Genomic DNA, 13,637 nt, shown 5'->3' with positions numbered 1-13,637 from the left:
ATTTTGAAAGAAATTAACCACCTGTGGCGCCTTTTCGCGCCAAAACTCCTCTTTAACTCTACAGCACGGCAGCTTACTCTTCAAATCCCGCCAATTTATAAAAAGGCCACTTTTTTAGTTATTTATTCTAAAATATAATAATCTATTAACTAAATTGTACATAAATACTGCCATTTCCCCTCAGGATCTCCTCGAAGACCACCAGTCCCGTTCACACCTCGTTAACACTGCCATTAGATTTGCTTTACATTCACTGATTGTTGATTTGCATTTGCGACTAAATAGGAGCTCTTTACAACTGTTGACCATCATCATATATAAAACGCTGCCAAATCTGCCTGTTCTCAGTCAATCTCGAGCTCCTGAAAGATCATCATGCTGTCTGCAATGTTCTTTGCAATGTTGTCTACAATGATGGGACTCTCCGTCGCCCGGCCCGGGTTTTTTAACGAGCTGGAAGGACATTTAGCGGTGGAAAGCGAGCCTAAAGAAGTGCGGTCGGAGGCGATCAGGAGGCTTTTGGAGGTGTTTGGGATGGAGGATCCTCCTGCTGCTTTGGGTCGGGGACACAAACAGCCTCCTCAGTATATGCTGGACCTGTACAACACCATTGCGGATGTGGACGGAGTCACCAAAGACCCGACTCTGCTCGAGGGAAACACGGTCCGGAGCTTCTTCGACAAACGTAAGATCATTTTTCTAAACACTTTTGTTTTATTCTGTTCACTTTTATGTAGGCCTATTTATTTGAAGAGTGGCAATAAAAATTAAACGAAAAATAAAAAATATAGGAAAATGTCATTCAAACTCTTCAAACATGGCGCCCCTCAAAAAGCCTGGGTTGTTTTAAATCGATAACCGTTTTAAAAAAGTGGCTTACAATAATGTTTTCTCTACACTTCTGTTCTGGTCATGTTTATTTATTTATTTGAAGATTAACAATAAATATTAAACGCTTAATAATATAGGAAAATATCATCAAACTATTTATAGTGGCGTGCCCTAAAAAAACAGTTGTTTTAATGCGATAACAATTTTAAAAAGTGTCTTATAATATAAAAATGTAAAATAATCTTTTCCATACTTCTGTTAATGTTTATTTGTTTATTGAAGAGTTTCAATAAAGATTAAACTCTTTAATAATATAGGAAAATGTCATTCAATCTCTTTATAAAATGGCGCCCCTCAAAAAGCCTGGGTTGTTTTAACGCCATAGCCATTTTAAAAAAGTGGCTTACAATAATGTTTTCTCTGCACTTCTGTTCTGGTCATGTTTATTTATTTATTTGAAGATTAACAATAAATATTAAACGCTTAATAATATAGAAAAATGTAATTCAAACTATTTATAGTGGCTTGCCCTTAAAAAAATGTGTTGTTTTAATGCGATAACAATTTAAAAAAAGTGTCTTACAATATAAAAATGTAAGATAATTTTTTCCATACTTCTGTTAATGTTTATTTGTTTATTTGAAGAGTGTCAATAAAGATTAAACGCTTAATAATATAGGAAAATGTTATTAAAAAAATGGCTTACAATATAAAAATGCAAGATTATTTTTTCTCTACACTTCTGTTCATGTGGGCAATTTATTTGAAGAGTAACAATAAACAGTAAACACTTAATAATAGAAAAAGTTAAAGTGGCGGCCATAAAAAAACCCGGGTTGTTTTATGTAAGATAATTTTTTATTTTTACACTCGTTATGTTCTAATCATGTTTGTGTATTTATTTGAAACCTGACAGTAAAGATTAAATGCTTAATAATATACGAAAATGTCATTCAAATTTTTATATAAACTGGTGCGCCCACAAAAAAGCCTGGGTTGTTTTAAGGTGATAACAATTGTAAAAAGTGGCTTACAATAATCTTTTCTCTACACTTCCGTTCTATCCATGTTTATTTATTTATTTGAGGAGTGACAATGAAGATTAAACGCTTAATAATTAAGGAAAATGTCAAGCTCTACATAAAGTGGCGCTCCCTAAAAAAGCCTGGGTTGTTTTAACGCGATATCCATTTTAAAAAGTGGCTTTACACTTCTGTTATGTTCTGTTCATTTTAATTTATTTATTTGAAGAGTGATAATTCATAAAAACGCATAATAATATAGGAAAAGTTGATTCAAATCAAACTCTAAAACTACAAATCCGCATGTCATCAAAAAATCTGGGTTGTTTTAATGTGATAACAATTTAAAAAAAAATTGGTGTACACCCTAAAAATATGGGCAAACCAAAACCACTGGGTTATAAAGTGTAATTTAAATGCTTTATAAAGTGCACCCCTCCCCCCACACACACACTCACAATCTGGGTAGTTTTAAGGAAATAACTATTTTAAAGTAGGGTTGTGTAAATAATAATAATAATAATGCCTAATAATACAACAAAAAATCCAAATTAAACCAATGGGTTAAATAGTGCCATTTAAAAAAAAATAAATAAATAAAGACAATGTTGGGTTGAAGTGAGTGTATTTTTACAGCGTATTAAAGGGGTTCACTTTTTTTCTTTCTTTATTAATTCTTTGGTTTAAAAATAAATTATATATTCAATAAATTTGCTAGGGGTATAAATAATTTCAGACTTGGCTGTATATTTCATGTTAGTTGTGCAATTTGAAATTAAAATTAAATAAACTTTAGGCAAGCACCAAGACTGGGAGATTAAATGAGATTTTTTTTTGAGACTGGCTCATTAAAAACCCACATTAATCATCCATTAATATGAATACTAATGTGGAGATTGTGATGATGGTTATAGTTTGCGTGTAAAAATGTAAAAGTACAGTTAAGGTCAAAAATATTAGCCCTCCTGCGATTTTATTTATTTATTTTTTAGTTCTTTTTCAAATATTTCCCAAGTGATGTTTAACAGAGCAAGGAATCTTTCACAGTATTTCCTATAATATTTTATCTTCTGGATAAAGTCTTATTTGTTTTATTTTAGCTAGAATAAAAGCAGTTTATAATTTTTTAAAATCCATTTTAAGGTCAAAATTCCCTTAAGCAATATTTTTTTGACTCTACAGAATAAACCATCATTATACAATGACTTGCCTAATTATCCAACTTTAACCTGTGTAAGCCTTTAAATGTCAATTTAAGCTAAATACTAGTATCTTGAAAAATATCTAGTCAAATATACAGTAAAATAATATGTAAAGTAAAATAAAAAACATACAGGAGGGCTAATAATTTCAGCTTTATGTGCTATTTATTTCTCATCATTCACCATTCTATCTCTTCAGTGCACAGTGAACGAATCGAGTATCTCTTCAACATGTCCACTGTAGCCAAGAGTGAGAAGATCCTGACGGCTGAACTTCACCTGTTCAAACTCAGACCAAAAACATCACTCGTCTTAAACAGACATCACTTCTGTCAGGTACAGCACTGGGTTTACACTGACAAAATACCACATAATCAGCGCTGCGCTGTAAAAAAATATCTGTAAATTATCAGTATTTTTAAATAAACAGTTTCTGTATGTGTTTTCTATTTATTTACAGTTGTGAGTTGCGTTATGAGATGTTGATCTCTGCTCTGTCGACTTTTGATGTTGAAAATATAACTCTACAGTTTAACAAAGTGACTCTTATTGACATCTTAGTAGTTTGGAATAATATAATGTACAATAAATAATATCTAGAGCAGTGTTTCCCAACCCTGTTCCTGGAGGCACACTAACAGTACATACATTTGAATGTCTCCCTTTTCTGACCCATTAACTTCAGGTGTTGGAGTCTCTTCTGATGTTATGATAAGTTGATTCAGGTGTGTTTGATTAGGGAGACATTGAAAATGTGTACTGTTGGTGTGCCTTCAGGAACAGGGTTGGGAAACACTGATCTAGAGAAATAAGTAGGGATGTCTCGGTTTTATTGCCCTCAAGTCCGATTTCAAGTCATTTGATTTTGAGCATCTGCCGATACAGAAACCTGATCCGATACTTCTATAATACATAAAAAAAGAATAAAGAAGAGCGAAGAAACAGATCCAGGATGTTCCTTTTTTATTTAATCCACCTTATTTTAACATTTAACAACTCTGTTAACAAACAGAGAACTTCTGTGAGGTAGCTTGAACAATCAAGTAATAAATAACATAAATTCTTCACCTCTTGCAATCCCAAGTTTGCATATCTCATGGTTTGCTATGGTAATGTTGTCGTCATCAACTTTATGATACCTCCAGATGCAGATATACTCACGGTTTCCGCTTCAAGCTGCTTCCATGTTTGCCGGCATTTCACCAATAGTGTCTCTGCAACAAAGTGATGTCATGCTGCACGCATTGCTGTTTCTGTGTGAAGTCAAGAAAGAGGTCTAACTCTGTGCCACCACATAACTAGAGATGTGTTAAAAATAATGAGAATATATACAGTTGACGTCAGAATTATTAGCCCCCCGTTGAATTTTTTTTCTTTTTTAACTATTTGACAAATTATGTTTAACAGAGCAAGGAAATTTTCACAGTATGTCTGATAATATTTTTTCTTCTGGAGAAAGTCTTAATTGTTTTATTTCGGCTAGAATAAAAGCAGTTTTTAATTTTTTTAAACCCATTTTAAGGTCTAAATTATTAGCCCCTGTCAGCACCAGTAGCCTAGTAGTACTGCGCGCTGACATATAGCACCAAAGTGCTCACGACAACCCAAGTTCGATTCCCAGCTCGAGGTCCTTTGCCGATCCTTCCCCTCTCTCTGCTCCCAATGCTTTCCTGTCTGAATTCTCTACTGTTCTGTCATAATAAAGGTGAAAATCCCCTAAATAATTATTATTTAAAAAAATAAAAAATTATTAGCCTCTTTAAGCTATATATTTTTTCAATAGTCTACAGAACAAACCATCGTTATACAAAAACTTGCCTTATTTCCCTAACCTGCCTAGTTAACCTAATTAACCTAGTTAACCCTTTAAATGTCAATTTAAGCTGTATAGAAGTGTCTTGAAAAATATCCAGTCAAATATTCTTTACTGTCATCATGGCAAAGACAAAATAAACCAGCTATTAGAAATGAGTTATTAAAACTATTATGTTCAGAAATGTGTATCGTGTTTGGAAAATCTGCTCTCCGTTAAACAGAAATTGGGGGAAAAAATAAACAGGGGGGCTAATAATTTCGATCACATTCAGATTTCTGGTCACATTCCTAGAAATAATAATAGAAAATGCACTGACAGCTTATTACAAGGTGTTAGTAGTGTAATATAAAACACCAACTCAGACAAAATATCACTTTACACTATTACAAATGTTAATAAAAGTCACTTTTTTCAGCTTTTCGAGGTTAAAAGTTGTTGGAAGAATGATCAGGGTCACATAATGCAATACAAAAGCAGAAATAAATGGAGAAAAATAAAAACGTGAATCACAAAATACTGAAAACTGCTAATTTACGGCTATTTTTTACAGTGTAGGTAGTATCGGATTACATGTAATCCGTGTTACATCACTGGATTACAAAACGTGTATGTTTGTTGTAATTAGAGTAAACTACTTTTCAAAATACCCATAATTAGACTACAGTTACTTTTTAATACATATTATTTAGACACAACGGCAGTAAGTTGTTCTTTTATATAATACACCTATGCTTATACACTACAGTGTATCATTTTTCTACTGTCACATGCACTTGCAGTGTTTTGGATTAATCGGCTTGGGATTAATGTGATGTTTTTGCGCAGGTCAGTGTCTATCAGGTTCTGGACAGCAGCAACAAAAATGTCTCGCAAGGGAAGAAGCTGCTCTCATCTAGATTGGTTCGCATTCACTCCAGCGGCTGGGAGGTTTTCACCATCACTCAAGCTGTAAGCATCAACTAAAGACACACTTCACTCAAATTTTGTAAATGTACTGTACAAAATGCTGGGTTCCACACCATCCATTTGTGTTGTGGAAACATGAAGGAATTATGTTAACTTATTAGTTTTTACAAATTTAGGTGGGGCCTAACAGCAAGAAGGTCGCTGGTTCGAGTCCCAGCTGGGCCAGTTGGTGTTTCAGTGTGGAGTTTGCCGTGGGTTTCCTCCGGATGCTCTGGTTTCCCCCACAGTCCAAACACATGTGCTATGTGAATTGAACAAACTAAATTGGCCGTAGTGTATGAGTGTGTGTGTGTGAGAATGAGTGTGAATGGGTGTTTCCCAGTACTGGGTTGCGGCTGGAAGGGAATCTGCTGTGTAAAACATATGCTGGAATAGTTGGCGGTTCATTCTGCTGTGGCGACCCCTAATAAATAAAGGTACTAAGCCGAAGGAGAGATGAAAAAAAGTTGTTTAGTTGTATTCAGCTGTTAAAATGGTGCCCGGGTCATTTTTTACCCCATAAGTCAACAGGAGGGTTAATTGATGAGACATCACGATGGTGGAGAAAGAGTTAAATGTAGTTTAACTGCCAAAGTAGACAACGAGTAAGGATATTATTGTGTAAATACCGCGAGTCGTCTATCTCTAACACATGTGTTTGTTGTGAAAGGTGCGCTCGTGGATGTCCAACGAGGGCAGTAATCTGGGTCTGCTGGTTTCGGTCAGGACTCTCGCGGGCTTTCAGATGGACCTGAAAACGGTGCGTTTCGCATCGGGTCGTGATCATCATCACAGCAAACAACCCATGCTGGTCTTGTTCACTGATGACGGCAGACGGGCTGCTTCTCTGGAGGTTACCAGTAAAGGTAAATAATACACGCATCTCTTTAATATCAAATTTATTCGCCCTCCTGTGAATCTTTTTTCTTTTTTAAATATTTGCCAAATTATGTTTAACAGAGCAAGGAAATTTTCACAGTATTTCCTATAACATTTTTTCTTCTGGAGAAAGTTTATTTGTTTTATTTCAGCTAGAATAAAAGCAGTTTTTAATTAAAAAAAAAAAAATTTTAAGGTCAATATTATTAGCCCCCTTAAGCAATATTTGTTTTGATTGTCTACAAAATGTCATTATACAATGACTTGCCTAACTAAGTGTAGCCTTTAAATATCAATTTATGTTGAATTCTAGTATAATGAAAAGTATCTAGTCAAATATTATCTACTGTCATCATGGCAAAGATAAAATAAATCAGTTATTAGAGATGAGTTATTAAAACTATTAAGATTATAAATGTGTTGAAAAAAATTCTTCTCTCCGTTAAACAGAAATTGAGGAAAAAATAAAAGGGGGCTAATAATTCTGACTTCAACTGTATGTACAGTGATTTCTTGTGTATATTGCAGTCTCCAATAATCTATAAAACTGATTCAGACATCTTGAGAGTAGTCCAGAGGTTACTCTGACTACACTGACAAAAATAGCAGCCTATAAATAACATCTTAATTCATTTATAGTTTTATTCAAGTTATAGCACCGAATCAGCTACTGTAACTACTGTAAATTATAGCAGAAAAAAATAATTTCTCTCTTTTTTTAAGTGGTTTAACTTTTTATCGAATCAATTCCTGATTTTTAAAGGAGTCTGGGGAAACCTTTTTAGGAGTTTGAACTTTTTAAGGAGTCTTGGGAAAATGTTTGAAGAAGAACTGTGTAAATACAATACATCCAAAGATGCTTCTCCTTCAGTTAATTTTGGTGAATGTAGCCTTGGCCAGGAGGAGTTGATGTCATCAGGCGGTATCCAATGATCATTGGGTGTTGCAACCCTAAAGCTCAACACCCTCAACATTGGTGGGTCAGCAGTGGTGGCCAAATCACTGGCCATCAACTCCCCCCGGCTTCCAGCTAAGCTCCTCTCTCCTGCTCCATAACCAGCATGAAGCTCTCTCTGCTGCCTCCCCCTTCCTGTGAACAGTTACCTTTCTCTCCTTCCCTATTACCCCAATGGCATCCTCAATACTGACTGGGCAGGGAATCCTCTACAGCCGACCTCGACTGGGAAGAGCCATGCCTGCCAACCTTTCTCCTTGCAGTCATGCATGAGGTCCTGGTATTTGCCACTCTTCCTCTCAAACGCTTTCTCACAACCCTCTTCCCATGGCACTGTAAGTTCGATGAGAATGATCTTTGCCTCTTTAGACCACATCACTGCATCTAGCCTCAAGGTTTTCTGGACAACCGGGGGGGGTTGCAGTCTTTCCCTCAGGTCTTACCTTCATTTCCCATGATTGAGCATTTTGCAGCAGATTGGTTCTTGTTGTTGCTGTGGTTGGTGGCTTTTGACCAGCTCTTACAAACTTGATTATTGGTGTTGCTCTCCGGTGTGGTTGGTGTTTCTTGCGTCTCTCTTGCTCTAGGGTGTTAGCGAGGGTCATGGGCACCTTGTCATGGCGCCACCTTAGACAAGTGATGTTTTACACCCTGACAGAATGTGTGCCAAGGTACCCCTCTCCCCACAAGGCTTGCACAATGAGTTCTCTCTTAAGCCCCACTTGTGCAAGTTTGTCGGAGTTGGGAGTGTCATACACCGACCTTAACATGAATGAGGTGCGGAAAGGTTCCAATCTCCACAGATCTCCCCATGTGATCTTCCTCTTGGGTAGGTCTGACTTGGTCCATGCTCCCTGGGACGCTAGCTCCACTGCCCTTGCCCTTCATCCTTCCTCCCTCAGGTTCTGTACCTCCTCCTGGATCATAGCCCTTCTATCCTTGGATCCAACCGTCCCCCATTGCTAAATATGGGAAGTTCCAAGACCCTGTCTTCCTGTGCATGGTGTTCCCATGATGTCACGTAGCTTCAACATACTTTCAGCTTGTGCAATAGATGAGTCAGCTGCCCACTTGTGTCCTGATCTTGTAAAGAATACCTGCCTGCCTGACTTGTTCATCCTGGGAGTCTCTGTATGTCATTATGACTCTGCACTTTGCTACCTTAAATTCCTCCACCACGGATGAAAGAGGAAGTTGGAGCAGCCCTGATCTTATATAAAGACCTACTGAAGCGAACCTTGGAGGGATTCCCAGCCACCTCCGGAGGTGCTTGTTGATCTTTCTCTCCACCTTCGATGCTTGTCTATTATTTAGATAATCAACAATTTTTTCAAATAGATACACATATTTGAACTGTTATTACTGGTACTGGGTGACACGGTGCCTCACAGCAAGAAGGTCGCTGGTTTGAGTCCTGGCTGGGCCACTGTGGAGTTTGCATGCTCTCCCCATGTTGGCGTGGGTTTCCTCCGGGCGCTCTGGTTTCCCCCTCAAGTCCAAACACATGCGCTATAGGTGAATTGAATAAACTAAATTGTAGTGTATGAGTTTGTGCGTGTGTAAACGTGAGAATGTATGGGTGTTTCCCAGTACTGGGTTGCGGCTGGGGGGCATCTGCTGCGTAAAATATATGATGGAATAGTTGTCGATTCATTCCGCTGTGGCGACCTTTGATAGATAAGGGACTAAGCTGAAGGAAAATGAGTGAATGAATGAAATTTGGTCTTCATGTGTGATAATATAAAGCTGACTTTTGCTTTTAATTTAGAGCAGCACCTAAAATCCCTAAAAATCTTGAAAATACTATGAAGAAAATGATAGAGGGTCACAAAATACATTGTTTACGGCAATTCTTTTTTATCATTTGGATGACAAAATCTGGATGCGGGTAGAAACAGGAAAAAAATCATCGTAAAAAGTACAATATTAACACTCTGCATTTTATTCCTCAACATTTTATGTTGAGTCTGCAATAGTTTTTAGAAAAGAGTTTCATTAATATTTATTTTATATTACTACACCCTTAATCAAACATTTACCCTGATGTTCTAGATCAGGGATGTCCAAACTCGGTCCTGGAGGGCCAGTGTTCTGCATATTTTAGTTCCAACCCCAATTAAACACACCGAAACCAGCTAATCAAGCTCTTTCTAGGAGTGTGTTCACACATGTGGATCGATTCTCTTGTTCCGAAACAGAGATTAAAATTGTTACAATGTTGCTCTTTGTACTTAGTGTGGTTCGCTTTCACACGGCAAAGTTTCTAAGCGGACCAAATTAGCTAAAACAAGTCACGTGTGAGTAAACTCTCCTCACATTGGTCAGAGTTTCACAGTTTATTTTTCAGAGTCCCGCTCAGCTGTCAAGAGTCCTTATTTTAATTTATGACGATGAGCAATAAGACAATATAAGCGAAAATGTGCACTTTAATTTTGAATGGTGACACCCACAGACATCATCACCAAGTATAAATCAGAGGTAAGACTTTCTCATACATAGTCGTTTGCTAGAATTATGCATTATATGCTTTACATTATTGAGAGAAATAACAGATAAATCAAGACTGCTGTTCGATCAATTTTCTTAACAGATAAACAGCTCTCGTTAATAATTAACATGCTTTCGCTTTCGTATTTAACATGAAACGCATATTTATCGGTAGGAATGACATGACAATGACAATAATAGCTGTACATATGGCTTACATATGCATAATACACTATGATATAGCCTGGTTTGGATCGTTATGTTTTCTCACTACAATCGATCCGCTCCAGAGTTCGTTTCAATCAAGCCGAAAGCACCTCATTCAGGCGATTGTTTTGGCGCGGACGCGAGTGCGATTGCCGGATTCACATATGCCAAACGAACCGCGCTAACTGGGGAAACGCGCCAGGTTCCGAAACAAAAGTCTAGGTGTGAAAGCACCCTAAGTATACCAGAAACTGTGTGTTGAAGGAAGTTGGAGCTAAACTATGCAGTACACCGGCCCTCCAGGACTGAGTTTGGACACCCCTGTTCTAGATAAAGGGAAGTGTTCTAGATAAAGTGAATCATAAATGAAGAATACATATTTGAGCATATATTTTAAAATGTCAAACAGAAATAGTCCTTTCTGTGTGGTTAATATTAACCAATTTAATATACTGGGATATAAAAGTGATTTTAAATGATCAAAACACTTCTTTTTTTGAGCGAGATGCTAATGGTCTAATCTGATTCAATGATCTATGCTAAGCTAAGCTAAAAGTGCTCACATTAGATCCCGGAGATCGACTGAATTGATACAAAACTTTAATTAATCTCATATCCTGATAACGATATATATGAGATTACTTAAATCGTGATATGAAATTTCTTTATTTGAAAATATGATCATTTTAGATCTCATTCTATTTCTTTTTGGCTTAGTCCCTTTATTAATCCGGGGTCGCCACAGCGGAATGAACCGCCAACTAATCCGGCACATGTTTTGCGCAGCGGATGCCCTTCCAGCCGCAACCCATCACTGGGAAACATCCATACACACTCATTCACAAACATACATATACAACTGACCCAGCTAAAGCTCGAACCAGCTACATTCTTGCTGTGAGGTGAACGTGCTACCCACTGCGCCTCCCATTTTACATCTCCCCTAGAGTTAAACACTTGAGTTTTATCATTTTTGTATCCATTCAGTCGATCTCCGTGTCTAGCGGGAGCCCTTTTCTTGGTTGTTCTGACCTCGTCCTCTTCTCTTGTTTTCCGCAGGTTCAGATGTTTCTCCTGGCGGCCCCAGTCTGCCATTTCCCAGCGTCCCGGCATCCCGTAGAAGCTCTCGCTCTGTGGATTATGATGATAAAGGAGAAAAGATGGCCTGTCAGCGTTTGCCACTCTACGTGGACTTTGAGGAGATTGGCTGGTCCTGCTGGATCGTGTCTCCCAGAGGATACAATGCATATCATTGCAAAGGCTCCTGTATATTTCCTCTGGGCCAGAATATGAGGCCTACGAACCACGCCATCGTCCAATCCATCATAAACACCCTCAAACTCAACAAAGGCATCCAGACGCCCTGCTGCGTCCCGGATAAACTCTACAGCATCAGCCTGCTATACTTTGACGATGACGAGAATGTGGTGCTGAAACAGTATGATGATATGGTGGCCGGAAGCTGCGGGTGTCGCTGAAAAAAACACACATTTACTGGATGAGATTGTAAATATGTACATAGATAGAAAATATTTTAATATATGGAGAATGCTGAGATGATCGCTTGTTAAAACATGTACATTTTGTATATTGCATGTCGTGAACTATTATAAAGTCTAAATAAATTCTTACACAAAAAATAGTTTGGGGGTTTTGTTACTGTGAGAGTAGAGGGCAAAAGTATTATCATTCATGTGAAATTATTTTATTAAATATTTGGTTTATTTAAAAACACAGATCTGATTGAATTCCCCTAAAGGAAGAAAATCCTAAAGGATATGACTAGAGAATGAGTACACAGTAAATTTTCATGTTTGGGTGAACTGTCCCTTTAAGAACAGACATGCTTTTGCTGGTTTTTAATAGGGCTTGATGGTCCCGTGAAATTAAAATAAAGTTGTTTAGATGCTAGTATCAGTATTGTTAGTTTTTAAGACATATATAAACTAGTCGTCTTCAAAAAACTGAGAAAATTAGCATTTTAAAACTGATATAAACATGTAAAGCTTGTAGTTCGTCACTTCCACCTAAATGGATCAACGGTTTACATCACCCTCATACTTCAGTTTCTCATCAAATCATAACCAATCAGATGCTCTCTAGTGCCCCGCCCCCTTCATGATGCTTCTTATTTGCTTTCATTTAACGCACTTGAGCTCAACCACTCTATCTGGTTGAACATGACAATGAGTTCACTGTACTCAAATGGCCTCCACAGTCACCAGACTTCAATCCAATAGAGCACTTTTGGGATGTGGTGGAACGGGAGATTCGCATCATGGATGTGCAGTCGACAAATCTGCAACAGCTGCGTGATGCTATCATGTCAATATGGAGCAAAATCTCTGAGGAATATTTCCAGTGCCTTCTTGCATCTATGCCACGAAGGATTAAGGTAGTTCTGAAGGCAAAAGGGGGTCCAACCCGATACTAGTAAGGTGTACCTAATAAAATGGCCAGTGAGTGTATATTGAAGAATGATGGGAACTGGTAACCATTGACATCCATATGTTTTTCTTACTATGGATGTCAATGGTCATTGATTTCCAACAGCTTCGCTTCATAGCCTCCTAATAATTGTAATAAAAATACATTCATATATAAAAAACTCAATTCCCTGCTGAAAAATCCAGCTTAAACCAGCCTAGGCTGGTTGGCTGGTTTTAGCTGGTTGACCAGCCTGGTTTTAGATGGGTTTTGGCCATTTCCAGGCTGGTTTCCAGCCATTTCCAGCCTGGTCTTAGCTGGTCAGGCTGGAAAATGACCAGCTAAATCCAGCTAAAACCAGCTTGACCAGCCTGGTTTAAGTTGGACATAGCTGGTTTTGGCTGGGCTTCCAGCCTGGCAAGGTGGTTAAGCTGGTTTTAGCTGGTCATTTTCCAGCCTGACCAGCTAAGACCAGGCTGGAAATGGCTGGAAACCAGCCTGGAAATGGCCAAAACCCCTCTAAAACCAGGCTGGTCAACCAGCTAAAACCAGCCAACCAGCCTAGGCTGGTTTAAGCTGGATTTTTCAGCAGGGTTAAAATGACAAAATGATAGAATAACAACAAAACAGAATATATAAAACATATAATAATCTGAATAACATGTAGATTGGATAATTAGCATTTAAATATATTAACTAAATATACAGTAGGGCTACTAATAGTATCAAATATGTAAAAGGTGAACAGCTCAGGTATGCTCTGAAAATTGATGTTTAACCCTGCTGAAAAATCCAGCTTAAACCAGCCTAGGCTGTTTGGCTGGTTTTAGCTGGTTGACCAGCCTGGTTTTAGAGGGGTTTTGGCC

The 13,637-nt window shown here is 37.7% G+C and overlaps 1 protein-coding gene across 1 annotated transcript; it reads left to right on the top strand.

The window, feature by feature from the left end:
- Window positions 1–375: 375 nt before the first annotated feature.
- Window positions 376–11,822, top strand: admp (anti-dorsalizing morphogenic protein). Its single transcript, XM_056468374.1, has 5 exons — window positions 376–685; window positions 3,255–3,391; window positions 5,697–5,819; window positions 6,487–6,682; window positions 11,404–11,822. The coding sequence occupies exons 1-5, from the start codon at window positions 376–378 to the stop codon at window positions 11,820–11,822; spliced, it is 1,185 nt and encodes a 394-aa protein (XP_056324349.1).
- The last annotated feature ends 1,815 nt before the right edge of the window (window positions 11,823–13,637 follow it).

Source organism: Danio aesculapii, chromosome 2 (assembly GCF_903798145.1).
Source record: "Danio aesculapii chromosome 2, fDanAes4.1, whole genome shotgun sequence".
Lineage (NCBI taxonomy): Eukaryota > Metazoa > Chordata > Actinopteri > Cypriniformes > Danionidae > Danio > Danio aesculapii.
This window is presented reverse-complemented; position numbering and strand designations above follow the sequence as displayed.

What these genes read in the sequence shown, in the direction of transcription:
- admp (XM_056468374.1), top strand. Translation starts at nt 376, where the DNA reads ATGCTGTCTGCAATGTTCTTTGCAATGTTGTCTACAATGATGGGACTC. An exon ending in CCGGAGCTTCTTCGACAAAC is followed by an intron (nt 686 to 3,254) that starts GTAAGATCATTT and finishes CTATCTCTTCAG; the next exon opens with TGCACAGTGAACGAATCGAG. An exon ending in TCTGGAGGTTACCAGTAAAG is followed by an intron (nt 6,683 to 11,403) that starts GTAAATAATACA and finishes TGTTTTCCGCAG; the next exon opens with GTTCAGATGTTTCTCCTGGC.